The following is a 20,700-nucleotide window of genomic DNA, read 5'->3' as shown; positions in this document are numbered from 1 at the left end:
ACATCTGTCTTGCCCTATTTGAAACTTTAAATAGTAATATCTAAGACATTACGACCACCGTGAAAATGGTTAAGGCAACTATCAAAGACGCATAGCAGAAGACTAATTTCAAAACCATTCAAAACAAGTCAACTTAAAAAGTCAATCAACGAAAGTAAATCAAACCTACTTGTTTCCACTACTCTCCATTAAAAAAGGGTCATCATAGGGCCAAGATAAAGACAAGGCCAGCAAACACACAAAACACACAATCAGCAAAGTTGAGTACATAAGCGTAATTAACACACTAACACACAATTACCTTGTTGCACCTATTTTTCAAGCATACAACAACCAATAAAAGTTCTCACTAGACACTACATAATTTATTTATTGTTGACTACGCATCAAACGAGTTTCCCCACTAACCTCCCCCAAATAAATTGAGGTTACTGACACGGGAGCTAACCGTGCTAGCATCAATAACCACTTATAGGAGGCGGAAATCCTACGCATAATAATAATAAAAGGAATGTACATCGTCCTGTACTCAAGTAGAAGTTATGATCAAATATAAAATCACATAACTCCCCCCATATTTTCATACTCAAGGTATATAACGTTCCAAGTGTTTTGGTGCGAAATCTTTTTCACTTTACGTTATTTACATATTATTAAACTTGGTGATGACTCTCAAACCATAATCATTCCATCAACAATAATTATTCAATCAATTAAATATACCAATTTAATTCTTGAATAATTAGTGACCACATAATATATAATGTTGAATCCTTTTTTATTCTACCTCAGTGCCAATGACACCTTAAACGCATAAAGCGCCACAAATCCCATCCCTCGGTGTTAAAAACACCTTAAGTGCACTAAGGCACCAACATATAATTTATTCCTCGTGTACATAGACACTTATATATATAGCTCCTTCCTCATGCTTATAGAAATAAGTAAAAATTATATGAACCATAATAAAATTCCTTTTTAATATTCCAAACCAAATTAAACATTTAGTTTAATTAAACATGCTCTCTAATATGCCACAAATAAATATGTGGTTCATAAATAATATACCAACCATTATTTTCCATTCAATAATCCATCACAAATAAATCACGCCTCATAATCCAATCACCAATAACATCCAAATCATAATTTCCATTCCAAACCTAGCATGATACTACTTGTAATCAATTAAACACATTTAGCATGCTACTACATCAATATAATTTTTCTAAGTACGCAAACATACCTTGTATATGATCTTAAAATCGCCACAACTAATAGAAATCGCTCACTTCAAAGTCTCATACAATTTAAAATCATAGAAGAGTATTAAAATCCTCTCTACACAAATTTCCAGCAATATATACTATTATAAAACCCCTCATAATTTAATTAAAATAAGATGAAATTATATTTAAAACATCATACTTTAATCCCAATTAATGGGTAATTAAAATTCCATAAAGAAACTTGATTTTAAATGCTCTACCAAAAATTCCAACACTATATTATAATTAAAACTTGCTGTAATTAAGCCTTAAAATACTTTAATCAAAGGTTTAAACCATTATACATCATAACCCTTCAATAATTTATAAATCAAGAACCTAGGGTTTCAAAAATTGGGGCTTTAGCATAATACTCATAATCAAACATCAAAATCAAATCCCAAAACTCATAATTAACAATTAGATTTAGGAATAAATTGGTTTTTAAAACTAAAGATTCAATTTGTATTTTTTTTTTCGAAAGCCTTGGCAGCCGACAGCCACCAAGCTGCTGCCGGCTGCTGGCAGCTGGCGGCCAGCGCTGCTAGTGGTCGGGCGCTGGTGGTGAAGGGGAAGCCAAAAAAGAAGAAAAAGGGTAAGGGGAAAAGAGAAAGAAAAAGAAAGAAAAATAAGGAGAAAGGGGAGTGAAGTTTACCTTAGGTTTTCTCCACTTTGGGCAAAGTTTAATTTGCCTCATTTGTTGAATATTTATACCCCTTCTCTAGAAACCCTTTTTCCTAACTTTCCTCTTTTAATTTTCCTAATCCCTTCCCTAATAAAACTTTACTAAAATAAAACTTCCCTTAAATTAAACCCCAAATTTATTAAATTAATTAATTAAATAAAATTTCCTTTTATAAATATTTCCAAACTTATTTAAAAAAATAATTAAAAAATTTTAAATAAAACAATTCAATATAATTAAATACTTCTCAAAATACTTATTTTAATTAAAATACGTATAAAAATATGAGGTATTACAGTCTACCCTCCTTAAAAGATGTTTCGTCCCAAAACTTGGGAAACGAAATTCAAAGTTTTTCCTCACTTAGTATAATATTGATGTACTTTTTATCATACCTTTACCTTTTTGTGTCTCATTGAGAACACAATAACTCAAAATACTCGTTAAAAGTGTGCAAAAGCACAAAAATAACTGAAAATATAGGAAAAAAGCACGAAATTCTACCGCATTCTACCCCCCTAAAAGAAAACGAGTTACGTTCCCATAACTCAACATACCTGAAACAACTCTGGGTAATTCTTTTTCATTTCATATTCTGCCTCCCAAGTGGCTTCCTCATATTCTTGGTTAGATCATAGCACTTTCACAATCTTAACATTCTTATTGCGTGTACTGCGCACTTTATTGTCAAGAATTTTGACATGTCTTTTTTCATAGGTTAAACTTTGGTCTACCTCAATGGTTTCTGGTTTTAGCACATGGGATTTGTCAGGTATGTACCTTCTTAATTGAGACACATGAAATACATCATGCACTTTGCTTAGCTTCATAAGTAAGGCCAACCTATAAGCTACTTTGCCTATTCTTTGCAATATTTCATATAGACCAATGTACTTTAAGCTTAGGTTTCCTTTATAACCAAATCTCATTACTCCTTTCATTGGTGATACCTTTAATAACACCTTGTCACCAACATCAAACTCCTCTTCTCTACGCTTCAAATCTGCGCAGCTCTTTCGGCAATCTTGAGCTGCTTGAATTTCCCTTACTTGTTTCACTGTATCCTCGAACATTTGAGGCCCTAATCATTATTTCACTTATATCTTTCCAACAAATTAGACTACGACACTTTTTCCCATATAATGCCTTAAATGGAGCCATTCCAATGCTCGCATGATAACTATTATTATAGGAGAATTCAATCAAATCCAAGATATCTTCCCATCCTCCTTAGAAATCTATAACACAAGCTCTCAACATGTCCTCCAAGGTTTGAATGGTTCTCTCAGTTTACCCATCTATGGCAGGGTGAAACTCTGTACTCATCTTAGGTGTCGTACTAAAGTTTTCCTGTACGCTTTTCCAGAATTTTGAAAGAAACCTGAAGTCTCTGTCAGACACAATATCCTTTGGAACTCTGTGTAACCTCAGAACATTCTTGATGTGAGCTTTTACAAGTTGCTCCATCTTCCAAGTCTCCTTCATTGGTATAAACACCACAGATTTTGTAAGTCTGTCCACCACTACCCAAATGGTGTCATTTTCACTCTTTGATTTTGGAAGGCAAGTCACAAAATCCATTGAAATACAATCCCACTTCCATCTAGGAATTTCCAATGATTGCACAGTTCAGCCTCTTGTGCTCTATTTTCACCTTTTTGGCAAGTCAGACACTTTGCTACAAATTCCGCAACTTCATTCTTCATTCTGGGCCACCAATACACCTTTGTCAAGTCCTTATATAGCTTATCCCCTCCTAGGTGTACTGAATAGGGTGTATTGTGTCCCTCTTCCATTATCTTTCTCTTCACTTCCTCACACTTTTGAGGTACACATCAACAACCTTTCTACCTCAAACTTCCATCTTCATGGATTTTGAAATCTGTAGCTTTGCCTTGCTTTATTTTCTCACGAATCCTATCCAATTTCACATCCCTTGTTTGGTTTTCCCTTATCTCATCGAATATGGTTGGTTGGATAGACAAATTCGTAAGAATTCCAGCTGGTACTCCCCATTCTACAACTTCTAAATTCATTTTACTCATTTCCTTACATAAATCACCAGCAATTATCAAGGTATATAATCCATAACCAGTCTTACGACTTAGAGCATCTACAACTACATTTGCCTTTCCTTCATGATAATGTATGTCTAAGTCATAATCCGTCGTATACTCTAACCATCTCCTTTGGCGAGAGTTCAAATCATTTTGAGTGAAAATGTACTTCAAGCTCTTATGGTCTGTGTAAATTCTACATTTCACTCCATACAAGTAATGACGCCAGATCTTTAGTTCAAAGATAATTGCAGCAAGTTCCAAATCATGGGTTGGTTAATTTACTTCATGGGTCCTTAATTGAAATGATGAGTATGCAATCACCTTTCCATTTTGCATAAGCACACACCCCAAACCATTCTTTGATGCATCACTATACACATCATAGATACCACTATCATCTAGCAGCGTTAGCACTGGTGCTGTAACCAACTTCTGTTTCAAGAGTTGGAATGCTTCTTCACACTTATCATCCCACTCAAACTTCTTGTCTTTCTTCATTAGAGTAGTCATAGGTTTAGCAATCTTCGAGAAATCTTTCACAAAACGCCTGTAATATCCTACTAGACCTAGAAAACTCTGAACATCATACAATGTTTTGGGCGTAGGCCAACCCTTCACAGCTTCGATTTTGGCTTGATCTACTTCCACGCCATCCTTAAACACAAAATCACCTAAGAATGCTACCTAGTCCAACCAAAATTCACACTTAGAGAACTTTGCATAAAGATTGTTTTCTCTCAGTGTTTGCAGAATTTCCCCCAGGTGTTCTACATGCTCCTCCTTGTTCTTCGAATACACCAATATATCATCTATGAACACTACTACAAACTTATCCATAAATTTATGAAACACCCTATTCATCAAATCCATAAAGATTGCTGGAGCATTTGTCAATCCAAATGGCATTACTATATCTTGTCCTAAAAGCAGTTTTAGGAATGTCTTCATTTACAATCCTCAACTGATGATATCCAGACCTCAAGTCAATCTTAGAAAACACGGTTGCACCTTTCAACTGATCAAAGAAATCATCAATCTTGGGAAGTGGATACTTGTTCTTTATTGTCACCTTATTCAATTCTCTGTAATCAATGCACAACCTCATGCTCCCATCTTTCTTTTTAACAAACAGAACTGGTGCTCCCCAAGGAGATGCACTCGGTCTGATGTACCTTTTGTCCAACAAATCCTGCAATTGCTCCTTTAACTCCCTCATCTCTGCAGGTGCCATCCGGTATGGTGCCTTGGATATTGGTGCCGTCCTTGGGACTAAGTCTATGGTGAAATCAATTGCTCTCTTAGGTGGAATTCCAGGGATCTTGTCCGGAAATACATCCAGAAATTCATTCACCACTTCTATATCTTCTGGCTTAGTTGCCTCCTCATGATCCATGTTTCTCACACTATAGAAGTACACTGGATGTCCCTTCTTCGTGTACTTTGCCAACTTTAACACAGATATCAACCTAGGGCATTTGGCTTCACCATGCATCCAATAAGTCACTGACTCACTCTCACTTGTGGTCATTTTCACTTTTTACGATCGGCAACTTACTTCTGCATTATACTTGCTCAACCAATCCATTCCTAGGATGACATAAAAAAAAATTAACCCAAACTCAATGAGGTCGGACTGAAACACTTTCCCTTCGATCTCTAAACGTACATTCCTAAAGGTTTTGGTACAATTCACTACCCCACCCGTTGGAATGGTTATTGGTAAATCTAATACTTCTACTGCTTTCAAACAGTCTTTAAGTTTCGAAACAATTCTTTTTGAAATGAAAGAAAAAGTTGCACCAGAATCAAATAAACTTTAACAAGAATATAGTGAATATACAAAGTACTAGAGATGACATCATTCGTAGAATCAGGCTCATGACTACTCAACACAATACATTTAGTTTTCCTGTAGCTCCACATTTCTGCTGATAATTCCCATTGTTGCTGTTATTGTTATTCTTTTCTACTGCGCTCCCTTATTCCCATTGAAGTTATTGTTGTTTCCCTAAAAGTTCCTTTGGGTCCCTCCTGAATTGTTATTTTGTTTATTCCCATTAGAACCTTTGGAGAAAGACTCGTACTCTCTATGCCCCAACTTGTTACAAGCACGATAAATTACCAGATTTCCATCTCATTCCCTTCCCAGATTGTTATTCTAGCTTGCACCTCTTGCAAAAATAACGTCTCTTATTTCTATTATTCCCTTGGTAATTGTTTATAGCCCTTCCATTGAAGTTACATCCTCCTTGATGATTGCTACCTTAGGAGTTGTTGTTGTTGTTGTTGGGGAAGTTATTGTTGTTATGGTGGTATTTCTAATTCTTGAAGTTATTCTGGTTACCTTGTTGGTTCCCAGAGTCTATCCCACCTCTTTCCTCTTTTCTTTCACCTCCACATCAGCCAGTTCCTTCTTTTTCTTCACTTCCAAGGCATACAAGTGTGCAGCTCTTCCATACACCTCATCCAAGGTTTCAAATACTTGCCCACACAACTTCAGCTGTAAATCAGTAGTCAAACCACTCTCAAACTTTCTAGCCTTTGCCTTCTCTGTAGAGACTGACTCTTCAGCAAAATGAGACAACACAATAAACTTGGTATAGTATTCAGTCACTAACATTTCCTCCATTCTAAGGTTTGAGAACTCCTCAGCCTTCTGCTTTTGTAAGAAACTAGGGTAAAACTTGTCTCTCACCTTCTTTTGGAAATTAGTCCAGTTGAATCCATGTAGCGCTCTAATAGTTCTGTCATTTTACTGCCACCAAAGATTAGCTTCACCTCTCAAGTAATAACTAGCACAACCCACCTTAGAATTTTCTAGGCACCCAACTGCCCCAAACAGTTTCTCAAACTCCCTAATATGGTAAGGTCAGGCTCTCCTTGATAGGTTGGTGGTTTGCTTTAGGCCACCTTCTTGAAAAGATCACCCTGAACATCCACATTGTTGGTTGAATTCTTGGCCAACTGTTGGGCTACAATTGACAATTGTCTCACTCCCCCTGCCATTTTCCTTCTCCTGAATTAAGATCAAGGGTTTATATAAGAAATGGCTTTGGTTAGCTCTCAAGGCATACACTCATCTATTACTTAACACCCTTGAAACATTCACAATAAAATTTGAACCTAACAAATTGGGATAACAAGAGCTAAAAATTCCCTGAATTTGTAGCTTTGTCAATCAATTATTGATTTCAAATCAACCATGCATTTAATAAAGCATCACATAAATAATAAAAAGTAATTCCCATAGATCCCCATAGCTTAGAAATAATTTATTGGAATTAGCTTGCTTGGAATTTTGGTTATTGGGGTGGTGATGTAAAATGGAAGATTTTTGGAGAATAAAATGAATTATTTATCAATAATATAAATAATTTAACAAAGAAATAAATAGGATTTTTATTAATTAAAATAAACTAGAATTACCAAAATAATATTGAGTTCTAGAAACTTATGTACTACATAAGCTCACTGACTCAATGTGGTCATGTCACTTATTAATTTAAAACTGAAATAATAATAGAAATAAACTGTAATTAAAACTGATAATCCAAAATGAGGAAAACTATGAAATCTAATCCTTCCGGATGTTGACTCTCTTGTTTGGCGACTGCTTGTAGCTACCAGGATCGAATTTAGGATTATCTGCCTCCTCCATTAGTTTAGGTGACTCTGGTTTAGGTTCTACCTGCACGAACTCTCTCTCTTCCTCATCAACAGAACAAATATCAATGATAATTGGAGTTGGAGGTGGATTTGGGTTAGGAATTTCCATGATTGAACTATCTACCTCCCCTAGCCCTCCATTCTTTTCTTGGCCACCATGTGAAGAAGATGAAGAAGATGAAATCTCTAATTGATGGCTAGGATAAGGGGGATCTTGTCCCACCGGATTTTCATAGTAGTAGTCAAGGTATGGAAGGTCGAATTTTCTGCAATGCATGAGCTTTTTCTACCCTGGCAAGGTAGGAAATCAGGAATCTGTAATCAGGGTACCGCTGTCCATAGTAGTCCCTATATTTATAATAATTTAGGATGTCTCCTGGTAGGTAGAAATCATCAAATTTTGCTTTGACATCATAATATGGGGGCTCCTCAGGCAAACAACGAACAATCATGGTAGAAATACGATCAAGGCTATCAAAAACCATGTCCCTTAAAACGTTACTCTTGTAGGAACAGTAAAAACGAATCTTTTGAACATAATCGTAAGGATGTTCATTAGGTTTCTTTTAGAGAGTTCCTAGTTTGGTGAATCTGTTAGGTAGGTTCGGCATCCTGTAAAGAAAAGATTTAGAAAAGAATTCCCTTTCCCAAAAATAAAATAATACAGTTCTTGCATGAAATTGGTTCAACGTTCAATCAAACAATTTCTTTATTCCTATACACATAAATTTATATCCTCAAACAATCCAATCATGATTAAACATTCATAACCTAAATACTAATGCATACAAGAACATGATTATTTCTAACTTATATGCCCAATTTCTTTCCTACCCATTCTCACCAACATGCTTTTTAAAACTGTAAACACATAATACTTACCTTAAACCTTGCTTTCCTGCAAAATGAACAAACTAAAAATATTTTTAACTCCTTTTTAATTAAATTTTTTGAACTTAAATAAGAAAGAAGACCAAAAAAATTCGAACCTCCCTCTAAAAAAATAATTTCGGACCTCCTTCTTAAATTTTTTTTTCGGACCAATCAAAATAAATAATAAAAAAAATAGTTTCGGCTCAAAAAAAAAATCGGACCTTATTAAAATAATAATTAAAAAATCGGTTTTAAATTTAATCAATAAATATTTAATCCTCCCAAAATGAAATAAATAGAAAAAAATTAATTCGGTAAAATTTTTACCAATAAATAAGTAATTGGCAAAGTTTAAAATTAAAACACTTTAAAACACGTTTTTGGCTTTAGTGGTAATAAAATCTCAACCAAAGCTCCCAAATACCACTTTGTAATACCCTAGAAATTCCTTTCTTTTAAAATACCTGTGTTGCCCTGTTTAAAACTTTAAATAGGAATATCTAAGACATTACCGCCACCGTGAAAAAGGTTAAGGAAACTATCAAAGACACACAGCAGAAGACTAATTTCAAAACCAATCAAAACAAGTCAACTTAAAAACACAATCAATGAAAGTAAAGTCAAACCAAGTAAAATAAAATCAACCTACAATTTGGAACCATTATAGGCCCTTATTAAAAACAAAGCTGAACTCAAAACCTTTCGTGAGTCATGCATAATAATAATGTCATAAATAAATAAAGCAATAAACACATCATATGCTTATAGAAACTAGCATGATTCGCTCTTCACTCATGCCCATTCATGAATATGTTTCATCACTTGAAAAACTTCTCTCTACTTGTTTCCACTACTCTCCACTAAAAATGGGTCATCATAGGGACAAGATAAAGACGAGGCCAACAAACACCACACAATCAGCAAAGCTGAGTACATAAGCGTAATTAACACACTAACACACAATTTCCTATCAACACACAACTTACCTTGTTGCACCTGTTTTTCAAGAATACAACAACCAATAAAAGTTCTCACTAGAAACTACATAATTTATTTATTGTAGAATACGCATCGAACGGGTTTCCCCACTAAACCCCCCCCCAAAAAAAAAAATAAATAAATTGAGATTACTGACACGGGAGCTAACCGTGCCAGCATCAATAACCACTCATAGGTGGCGAAAATCCTGTGCATAATAATAATAAAAGGAATGTATAGCGTCATGTACTCTAGTAGAAGTTATGATCAAATATAAAGTCACATAACTCCCCCTATATGTTCATACTCAAGGTATATAAATTCCAAGAGTTTAGGTGCGTAATCTCTTTCACTTTACGTTATTTACAGATTATTAAACTTGGTGTTGACTCTCAAACCATAATCATTCCATCAACAATAATTATTCAATCAATCAAATGTACCAATTTAATTCTTGAATAATTAGTCCTTAAAGAAACTTGATTTTAATCCCACTTAATGGGTAATTAAAGTTCCTTAAAGAAACTTGATTTTAAATTCTCAACCAAAAATTCCAGCACTATATTTTAATTAAAACTTGCTGTAATTAAGATTTAAAACACTTTAATCAAATGTTTAAACCATTATACATCATAACCCTTTGTAGGGAATATTTCAAGCATTACCCCAAACTTGAACCCCACTGTGATCATACACTTAAGTACGGTGGCGTCCAAAGGGAAGGAATCTAGAGCAAAAGAGTCGCCAACAAGTTTTAGAAACATGTAAACCGTTAATAGGGTGAAGGTTTTATCCAGGAGATCGTTAAATCCAATAGGTCTGGAACCAAGACTGAAAGTTCAGGAATGAAGGTACAAATCCAACCTAAAAGAGATTGAACCTGTCCTAATAAAAAGCCTATATTTATTCTTCTCGTATTCATGTGCGCTTTTTTACTAACATGCAATAATTAGGTTAACCCTAAACCTGTTTAATCTATGTTGGTTGAATATTAATGCACAAACAAAACTATTATTGGCGATCACTTGAATTATAATCATATTAACCCTAACAAGATTATTAATTATCTTATTAAGCATGATTACAAATATCAATTCCCTTTAAACATGCATAAAAGGTGTGATCAAGCAATAAAAATAAATAAGCATCAAGCAACATAATAATAATCAATAATCATAATAATAATAATAACAATAATCATAATAAAAATCATAATCATGTTAAACATAACGCATAATATTAATAGCAAGACCTTAGGCATGATACTAACAAGATTAATAACAAACCCTAGCATGTCACTAAACATTAAAAATCAAAGATTTGCCCTAACATGATAGTAGGAAAGAAAATAGAAGGCATCATAGAAATCATAATTGATATAAGCAACTTATTGTTGTCACCCTAAACATCATACTAAGAAAAGCATCCTAACATGATACTTGGAAAAACATCCTAAACATGATACTAGGAATCAAAATAAAAACCTAAACAAGATTTCTAAATCACAATATCAATTAAACAATTAAAGCACTTACTTGGATGCCTCGTACCTTTTTCTAATAACAAAATACACGCGTTAGTAACTTCAAGGAAAGTATAAAATCAAACAATTAAATTAAATAATGGAAATAGAAAAGTTTAGACTAGATTTGGGACCAAACCCTCATAAATATCAAACCTTTCATGTCTAGGGCAAAGCCAACTTCGAATTATGCTAGGTGTATCTAGATCTTGTGAATGCGGAATTTTGTTTGTAAAAAGTTGGTTTACAAAGAGAAAGAGAGAGAGAGAGTATCAAGATTTCTTGATGAGAGTTGATGATTAAAAATGGAGGTTTTAGGAGGCTATTTATAATGAAAATCAGCCGGAATATGATAAAAAAGAATCAGAGTTTCAAGAAGAATAAAAAATGGCGTTGTCGCCACACACACCGACGACAGAGCCTATCGCCGAGCGATAGACGTGTCGTCGCAGCGATAGACGTGTCGTCGCAGCGACATGCCTGTCGCCAGGCGACAGCCTGTAGTGCGGCGCTGCTGACAGTTTTTCCACACGTTTTCATATTTTGATAAAATTTAAGCGTACGAGGGGTAAAACAGTAATTTCCTTTAAAACACTTATCAATGCTAATCACATTAGGAATCAAAAGAACCTTCTAGAAGATTCTAGAAGACTATAATCAATTCTAATTTCATTAGGAATGATAAATCATAATAGGTCCTTCTCTAGATCATTGGGCCGCATATAAAGATCAAACCGGGCCCAGTTTAGTAATTTGGCCATAACTTCTCATTATTCATCGGAATTGGGCTTATAATATATTGTTGGAAAGCTCTTTGCGAGCCCAATCCAAGTAAACCATTATAGGACCCTTTCCATGGACCAAACTAAACTAGACTGACTATTTTTATAAAATAAGTTTTCAAAAATAGAGAGAAAGAAGAGAATTAAAAACTAACCGCAACACTAGACTTTTCACAATTTCACTTCATTCGATTATGATTCGACATGAAAGATATTCATCATCGGGTTTTGTTTTGGGGAGACACAAATGGGTGTCTACACCCTTCAATAATTTATAAATCAAGAATCTATGGTTTTAAACATTGGGGCTTTTTAATTAAAAACATAATATGAAAATTAATTAACATAATACTCATAATCAAACATCAAAATCAAATCTTAAAACTCATAATTAACAATTAGATTTAGGAATAAATTGGTTTTTAAAAATAAAGATTCATTTTTTTCCGAAAGCCTTGGCAGCCGACAGCCACTATGCTGCTTCCGACGCTGGTGGCTGCCTACTGCTGGCGGCTTGCGGCCACCGTTGCTGGTGGTCGGCTAGTGGCGGTGAAGGGGAACCCGATAAAGAAGAAAAAGGGGAAGGGGAAAAGAGAAAGAAAAAGAAATAAAAATAAGGAGAAAGGGAAGAGAAGTTTACCTTGGGTTTTCTCCACTCTGGGCAAAGTTTTGATTTGCCTCATGTGTTGAATATAAATACCCCTTCTCTGGAAACCCTTTTTCCTAACTTTCCTCTTTTAATTTTCCTAACCCCTTCCCTAATAAAACTTCACTAAAAAGAAAACTTCCCTTAAATTTAACTCCAACTTAATTAAATTAATTAATTAAATAAACTTTCCTTTTATAAATATTTTTAAACTTATTTAAAATAAATAATTAAAATACTTTAAATAAAACAATTCAATCTACAACCCTTAAAATGTTTCACCTTGTTCCCTTATCAAAAGTAGCAACATGTGCCAATTGCATGTGTGAGTTTGCTGACATGGCAAGGGTGTAGCAAAGTTCTTACACCTCGATTTTATCACTTAGAAGTAAGCATGCATTGTTACTTTCTTCTGCAATATTTTACTTTTTACTTAACAGTTAGGAATCTTGACCATTGGCTTTTCTTTCTTCTGCAATATTTTACTTTTTACTTTCCTCTATCTCTGTAGTGTCTCTTCCATACGCCCCTTTTCTCTCTCTTCTTCCATCTTCACTTTCTCTAAAACCATCAACAATGAGCAACTTCTGAGCTTTCTCACCTCCATCAAATGCAGTTGAATTTTTTTCAAGTGATGGCTATCCAATTTAGCTGTGACCACTAATCAAGGCAATTCGCAAGTTTTCGATGTCGGAAACTTGCACGCTTTCTCTATCTCAGTTTGAAGGTGAAATGATCGGTCAAAGATTTATGTTTTTTGTTACCTGTCAGTTTGAAGGTGAGTATCTCGCTGCTGAGGTACCATTTCCTCACTCCTCTTTCAATTTTTCTGGATTTTTATTGAGTATATATGTAGATTTTTGGTGATTTTTAAGGACTAATGTTTGAGTATAATTTGGGTTAGTTAGAGAAATACCCAAAGTTCATTTTTTTTTTATTGTTTTCTACGGGTTATTTTTGAGCTTAATTGTAAATTTGTAGCCATGTAAAATAATCAATATTCAACTTTTAGCTTTGTCATCCTCTAACTCAAAGTTGAATTTTTTTCTTTCAATTATAATGTTCTAGAATTCAAAAAACCCTAATTTCAGGGGGAAAATCCCAAATTTTGAAGAAATTAAGAGAAGATGAGGCCTCGGAGGTAGAAGATCCATACTATTATGGGGTGGTTAAGAAAGAAGCCGCCGAATGTGAAGGCGTTTCTAGCGGTGGTCGCATGAATGGCGGCTCTGGCTTTGCCGACCTTGCTGAACCTGGATATCTTGTTGTTGCATGCTTTTCAAGTTCCTCACTATTCTACTGGTTTGTATTCAATTTTAAAATTTTGATTTCTGGGTTTGTTAAATTATTTTCAAGTTCTTCCATAACGGTTTAATTATAAGCTTTGTTGTTAGTCCAACGCTATGATATTATATTGGTGCGTGTTTTGATTCAGTCTTTCTTTTTTGTCGAACAAGAAAAAGAGGAGAGAAAATGCGATGATCGGCGGCAGAGGTAATGGTGGTGGCGAAGTTTCCGGCATCAAACTGCCGCCATCTAAAGACTGCAACCACTTAAAATATAAATGAGTTTGTTTTAAAAATGGTTTTATTTTCTGATTCAATTCAATTAGTTCATAATTTTGGGATGGTTTAATTCAATTTGGTATATAAAACAGGTTTCAGATTAATGTTACAAATCTCATTGATTTTAGAAACAATATAAATCTACTTCAATTAATGTTCATTGCACAAACCGTGTCTTTATTGTGGCATAGGGTCTGATGCTCAATGATGAGAATAGTTTTTGATGCTCAATGATGAGAATCATTAGATAATAGTTGCCTTAAGATACAATTGTTCTTGAGTGATATTGATATTGTCGGAATTTGTCATGAATTTACAACCTTTTGAAGTTGTTTGTTCTTTCCGAAAAATTGACAAGGAAGTATTTTTGGTGTTAGAAGTCTGAAAGGGCACACATTTCTAATTAGACTTAGTTATTGTATTTAATTTGACAAGATCAGAGAAGAATGAGAAATTATTCTCCTTTGTCGTTGTTGTAAGATTAAATTTTCTCTTTCAAATTATAATTTATGGACTTGCTTCATTCTTTTTGGAAATGCAATTGGATTTTGTGCAGAACCCATTATAGATATTCCTTTATTAGTTTGGTTTTAACTTTTTATTTGAGGGCTTGATGTGTTGTTTGATATGACAGGCAAGGTCAAAGTACCGGAGTTTTTGAATGGGAAAGGGAAAGGAGTAGAGGCTCATGTGGGGAAGCTTGAGTCTGAGTTTGGGGACCTTCAAAAGTTGCTTGTCGTTCGCACTCTTAAACTCAAGAAGCTTGATTTTCCATGTAAACATGTAAGTATTTCTCTTGATACCTTTGTTGTTGGGAGATTGTGCAATGTTAATTACATTGGATACATTGTTTACTGATTTTGTGCTAAATTATGCATTTAGCTCTCAACTTTGTTGCTGGTTCATTGTCTTGATTTCTTCAATTATATATAGGTAGCAATGGTGTTTATAATTTCAAATTTGCAATACTGTTGTCATTTTTATAATGGTTTTGATGGTAGATTTCATGAAAGATTTTAAAACTAATGATAAAAACGTTTAGAGCTTTAAACTATGTTTTAAGCACAATTTAATAAGATGAGGATGATCTCTAAGTGGTTGAGTTTCTGTATGTAGCTCTAACTTGAAACTGTTTAGAGGCCCAATCGAGCTTATTTATATATATCTTGTCTCTCCTCCATTTATTCTTACAAATTGATATCCGTGGTAGGTTCAATGTGGTTGTTACGTGCCATTTGATATACATTGTTTGTGTTAGGAATTTTATTGCTAAGCTAAGGACCGGCGTTGGTGTCTTCGTAGAGCTTGCTCAACAGAGACAAAATTCATCGTTTAATTTATCCATTTTCGTTCAAGAAGAAATGTATAGACTTATATTTGAGGATAAATTACTAAGTGCAAGTATGAGTATTATGTGTACCACATTTAAAGGAAATAAGAAACTTAATCAATCTATAACCCAAGTAAAAGCTACTCCTATATATTGTCAATTAATATCTTGGATTATATCTTACTTTGAACTCAAGTAGTGTGGGATTTTTTTTTGGTTTTCCATTGCCAATTTTCCATGCACGTGTTGGTTAAAGTTGATGTTATCAAGATACTTGAACATGCATATGCATGTACCAATATAGTTTGTAAAAGTGCATGCATATTCATGGAAAAGTATCCTAGACCATCTCTGCATCTCATGAAGTTAATTATATGTGTATATAAAGGAAGTTGTGAGATCGATCATTAGGATGATCTTTCCGTTACGGACTTATTAGTAAGATATGACTTCTTTTGAAAATTAGTTTTTGAGATTTTTATGAGTGACTAAATATGTATGGTAAAGAAAGTCACAAAAGTATCACCTAAATTTAAACGGATTAAGATAGTTAATATCACGCTATCGCATGCATTTATATTTCAATGTGTCTCGTTCAAGAATTATTAGAGATGTACATAACAATCCCCTTGAGACTCGACAAATTAGATAATTTATTTTGTGTAAACAAGCATATATATAATTCGTGTCGTTTGAGAATTTGTAATTCTTCTTGCTCTACGTACATGAGTTCTCTGCAATTCTGAAGATATTTCTTCACCATTGTGGTTTTGGTTTAGTCATTTTTTTTTTTTGAAATATTTAGGCATATATTATTATATTTTAAGTAGCAAGTATGGTATTAAGCTTATTATTTGACGTAATATCTTATTTTATTTATTTTATTCGTCTTCTAGGAAATTGCTCATACAGATTTGCCACCAACTTATTCCATCAGATTAGGTCTTGCGAACTTTGAATGTACGTATTTCACGTAATTTAGATTAGCTTTTGTATGCCTGTTTATGTAATTAATTTTATTCCTAGGTTTTGCTAATTGCTATACATTGGTTATATACTGATGCCTTTAATTTGACAATTTCCATGTGGTAGAGTATCTAATAATTCACTAAATTTATATATATTAATAGGCATTTAAAGAAGCCACATACTATGGGTGAAGAAATTTTAAAAGGACTGCTCTCTTATCATGCAACTATTGAGGGAAAACCTCACTCTCTGAACATCAAACCAAGAAGGAGAATGAGAGATTTTTTTTGACACAACGAATGAGAGACAGAGATGGGAGAGAGGCAATGCATTTTTTTTATTTTTTATTTTTAATTTTCTTTGGAAATAGCTTGATTTAAATAGCACATCAGTTTCCTCTCAAACACATTACACTTTAAAAATACTATTATTACTTTGATTTCCATTCATATTTTACAATCTACTTCGTAATAAACAAGGCATTTTTTTAATTGTTTTGATGTTTCTTATCATATTGTCAAAAATATTGAAAGCTTGGAACGTGACTTCATTACTGGCCAAATAGACAAACTATTAAGAATTGCCACCTAATTTGGAATGAACGAAAATATTCACATAATCACATTCAAAATATATTTCTAAAATGATACTTCGTATATGACAAAATCTAAACAAAAAAAAAAAAACTCTAAAAGTATTTTGCAATAAACAATAATTAAACCTATTAGCTACATATGCACTTCTAATTTAAATCTAAGTTAAACGACTAAGCAAATAATTTCAGTACATTTCACTACATTGGGAGTTTGGGACACACTCTTGTGTGTGACCCAAACTATTACAAGGTGTACACCAACCTCAAACGTAACTAAATCATCTTATTTTTCATAAAGGTTCTATCAAATTGCTTCGCGCGCAACGCGCGCATGGAGCACCCCTAGTTTAATTAAAAATACGAGGTATTACATGTATATTTTATTTCAAATAAAATACATATAAAAATATGAGGTATTACATGCAGTTTAAAATAAAATACGTATAAAAATACGAGGTATTACATGTATATGTCAACGTAAATGAATATATAATATGACATATATGAGTATTATTTTTATACGACGCAAAATACTAATGAAATTAGTTGAATATCAAATTTATAAAACTATAGATATATTCATTAAAACGCAAAAAACTGGAAAAAAAAAATCAATCAAATAACAACATTACGATTAAAAACAATAAAATCACAACAATACAACCAACTCCATTGATTAGCAAAACTATATAATCCAGCATTATATAAGTTATAATTCATACAATTAGCAATAACAATTAGGAAAACTATGAAATCTTTATAATCGAGCATTATATAATATATATTTCATACAATTAGCAAAACTATGAAATCAAAAATTAAAATCGAGCAATTACACGCGAAAAACAGAGCATAATCAAAATCCATTAATTGAGTGACAAATTACTAACATTGATTCATGAACAAGTCGAGTAAACCAACTCCGGGAGGAAAAATAGAATCACAGTCACGATCAAACAAAATTGAGCTAGAATCACAATCACGATCAAATGCATTTGAACTAGAAATATCCATGGAAGCAGAGAGAGAAATTGGGGGGAAAATAAAAAATTCAAGAGAGAGAAAATAAAATCAAATAAGAGACAAAAAAAGAGGAAATTAGGTTAGGAAAATCATTATATTATTCCTTGAATAGAAAGTTAACAAAACTAAAAAAAATGAAAAAATGAAAAAAAAATATAAAAATGGTAGAAGATGGAAAACGACATAGTAACATGGGGGGGAGGGTGTAGGGAAAGATAGCTAAACTAGAGTCTAGGGAAAAATTTGTACATAACTACTACTAAGAAAATAATAAAAACATTATTAAAAACTCACTTGTAAAACCCCTACTTTAAGACTAAGGTAAAACCAAGAGAGTACCTAAATAAAGCAATAAAGATAGTTATACGAAAGGGACTTGATTCAAATCATAAAATTAAAAAATCAGGTCCGATTCCCGAAATCGAGCCTGAAAAAATTGCCAAAACCAGCCCAAACTTGGGCAAGTTGATTTTGTGAGTAGTGCCATTTATGACACTCATTTAATGAGTATTGAGGTTGTTTTTACCTTCTTTTCATAGCTTTCTTTCTTAATAAATGCTTAGTTTATGCATTTTCTCTTTATTTCCCTTTTCTCTCTTGTTTTGTGTTTTAATGGTTTTTATTCTATTTTCTCCTTTATTTCTTTTCTTATTGTGGTTTTAGGTATTGAACGAGGTTCGGGTCTCAATATTAGTGGTTTTATAATTTGGAAGATGATTTTGGAGTAAGCTCATAGCATTGGAAAACTCAAGATGCAAGCGGATGGATGCTCCATGTTCTAGCTCTTGTGCTCTCAGGCCGTGCTCCCATGAAGAAGTGGTGTTGAACCCACTGTGGAGTCCATTTGAATATGCCATGCTTAGTGTCTATCATCATCATACTGCGTGCACTCAAAGACCCTTTTGCGAACGCATTAAGCATCGATGAAGTCGGAAGAAACACAGAAAGGCGCGGGCGCGCAGCCACGCGCACGGGCGCGCTACCCACTTGCGTGGGCGCGCAGCCCATATGCGCTGGTGCGCACCTCCCTTGCGCGGACATGCAAGCCCTGTGCAATTTGGGTTTTTCGGTTTTGCTTGGTTTCGTTTGGTGCCTCTTATAAATATTTATTTTAAACCCGATTTTTGTAAGAAGTTTTATACATAATCTTGATCATAATTTTAGCTTAGTTAAAAGTTTCTCTCTCTAGATATAGGGTTAGTTTTAGGAGTAGATTTAGAGAGAGAAAGTGAGGAATTTCATTGGGGATTTAAGAGATTGAATATTCAAGGTGACAATTGTATTAAAATTCTCCACATCAATGAGGATTTCTAACTCTATCTCATTTTATTTCTTTGTTTAATTTCATTTTTGTTGGTTTGATTTTTATGTTGATCTTTATTAGTGTAATTGTTCTTTATATTTTGTTGATTCTTGATTTCTTGGTTGTTTGTAGATTAGATGATGATTCTTGAGTAGTTGTTTGGCTAGGGATTGGGTGAAACTTGTATGATTGATTGATTGTGATTAATTTTGGAATTGTGTTGATTAATTGTTGAGATTAAAGTGATTAATTAAGTTTGAATGTTTCTAATTTGATTAGGCCTTGAGAGTTATGCTAGATTGCATTGTAATTGCTAATGACACGACCAATTGATTTAGGAATTGCAATTATCATTTGGTTTGGATTGTGATTCTCTTAGTTTGTTATTCATGGAGACATCTAGCTTAACTATTAGGAGATAGCTCTTTGATTCCAATTAAAAACTCTTATCATTATTCTTCACAACCTTTGATTGGCATGTTCTTCCCAAGTTGTTGCAATTGTCATGATTACTTGTTGATCCTCATTCCCTAGTGTTTAATTTGTTTGGTTGTTTGTTTTTTAGTTGGTAGTGTTACCTTTTCACTTTCGACTTCAACCTATCTTAGGCGCACATTGAAAGCACTTGGACATAACCGTTCCTTTTGGTTCGACCCTTGACTTACCTCTATACTTGTATTTAGGTTTGTTAAGTGTTTATAAATTTAGTTTAAGTGTTAAGTGTTCCCCTCATAAAAATGGCGTAATTTCCAGAGAACGGTGTCTATGTTTGAGTGTTTTTCATTGCTTGAATCTAGTTCATTGTACATACTCTTTTTTTTTATTTGATTTTTGCTTGTTTTTTTTAAAAAAAGATGGCATGTCTCTTGTTTCCTTAATATGACAATGAGCCTTTTGTGAATGTTTCAATAGATTTGAGGGACTTATTAATTATAATTGTTGTGATCTTTGGGAGTCTTGTGAGATTTTTTCTTTAGGTTTGAATGACCAAACTAGGGATTAAGTTGAATGCATGGATAATGGTGAATTTAGAGCATTGTAAATTGATGATGCTTGGGATTTTTATGTTTGGTTTGCTTGGGATATCTATAATAGGGGTAATCATGTTCCTAATAATGATGTGCAATGTGTTCATTCTTCTAATATTAGCATGAATTACCATGAATTGTTATATGTCCCATGAGTGAACATAGAACAAATGATTTCAACTCTATTTCCTCTTTTGTTCATGATGATGAGGTACATGCTCAAGTTGATGCTAATGGTGTGTTTCAATATTCTTCATTATTTTCCATGCCTTCTTATGATGTGCTTTGTTCCCTAAATGATGAATCTCATATGCTTGATTGTGCCCCCTCTCCCCTATTTAATGAAAATGCACATGTTTATAATGATGATGATCCTACCTTTGGTTGTGACCCTTCTTTTACTCTTG

At 33.5% G+C, this 20,700-nt stretch overlaps 1 protein-coding gene across 7 annotated transcripts; it reads left to right on the top strand.

Annotated features, from left to right (window-relative positions):
- Window positions 1-12,877: 12,877 nt before the first annotated feature.
- On the top strand, window positions 12,878-19,332 carry LOC110713160. 7 transcript variants are annotated; one of them, XR_002509793.1, is made up of 5 exons: window positions 12,878-13,258; window positions 13,572-13,782; window positions 13,938-14,828; window positions 15,304-16,335; window positions 16,506-18,116. XR_002509793.1 is itself a non-coding variant. In XM_021891628.1 (5 exons), exons 2-5 carry the CDS (start codon window positions 13,701-13,703, stop codon window positions 18,688-18,690), a joined length of 360 nt encoding a protein of 119 aa, XP_021747320.1. In that variant the 5' UTR covers window positions 12,890-13,258; window positions 13,572-13,700; the 3' UTR covers window positions 18,691-19,332. The 7 variants fall into 7 exon arrangements, 2 of the variants coding, with proteins under 2 accessions (XP_021747320.1, XP_021747321.1); XR_002509794.1 differs by having other exon boundaries at window positions 12,881-13,258; window positions 13,549-13,782; window positions 16,272-16,335; XR_002509792.1 differs by having other exon boundaries at window positions 12,883-13,258; window positions 16,272-16,335.
- Window positions 19,333-20,700: the final 1,368 nt, after the last annotated feature.

The sequence above is a fragment of the Chenopodium quinoa genome, unplaced genomic scaffold (genome assembly GCF_001683475.1).
Source record: "Chenopodium quinoa cultivar QQ74 unplaced genomic scaffold, ASM168347v1, whole genome shotgun sequence".
In the NCBI taxonomy this organism is placed as follows: domain Eukaryota; kingdom Viridiplantae; phylum Streptophyta; class Magnoliopsida; order Caryophyllales; family Amaranthaceae; genus Chenopodium; species Chenopodium quinoa.
The sequence above is the reverse complement of the archived record's forward strand: the minus strand, read 5'-3'. Positions and strand labels throughout refer to the sequence as shown.

Coding starts and splice junctions, on each gene's coding strand:
- LOC110713160 (XM_021891628.1), top strand. CDS start 13,701: ATGGCGGCTCTGGCTTTGCCGACCTTGCTGAACCTGGATATCTTGTTG. Junction 14,829..16,271: donor TTGATTTTCCATGTAAACAT/GTAAGTATTTCT, acceptor TTCGTCTTCTAG/GAAATTGCTCATACAGATTT. Junction 16,336..18,625: donor AGGTCTTGCGAACTTTGAAT/GTACGTATTTCA, acceptor TTGTGGTTTTAG/GTATTGAACGAGGTTCGGGT.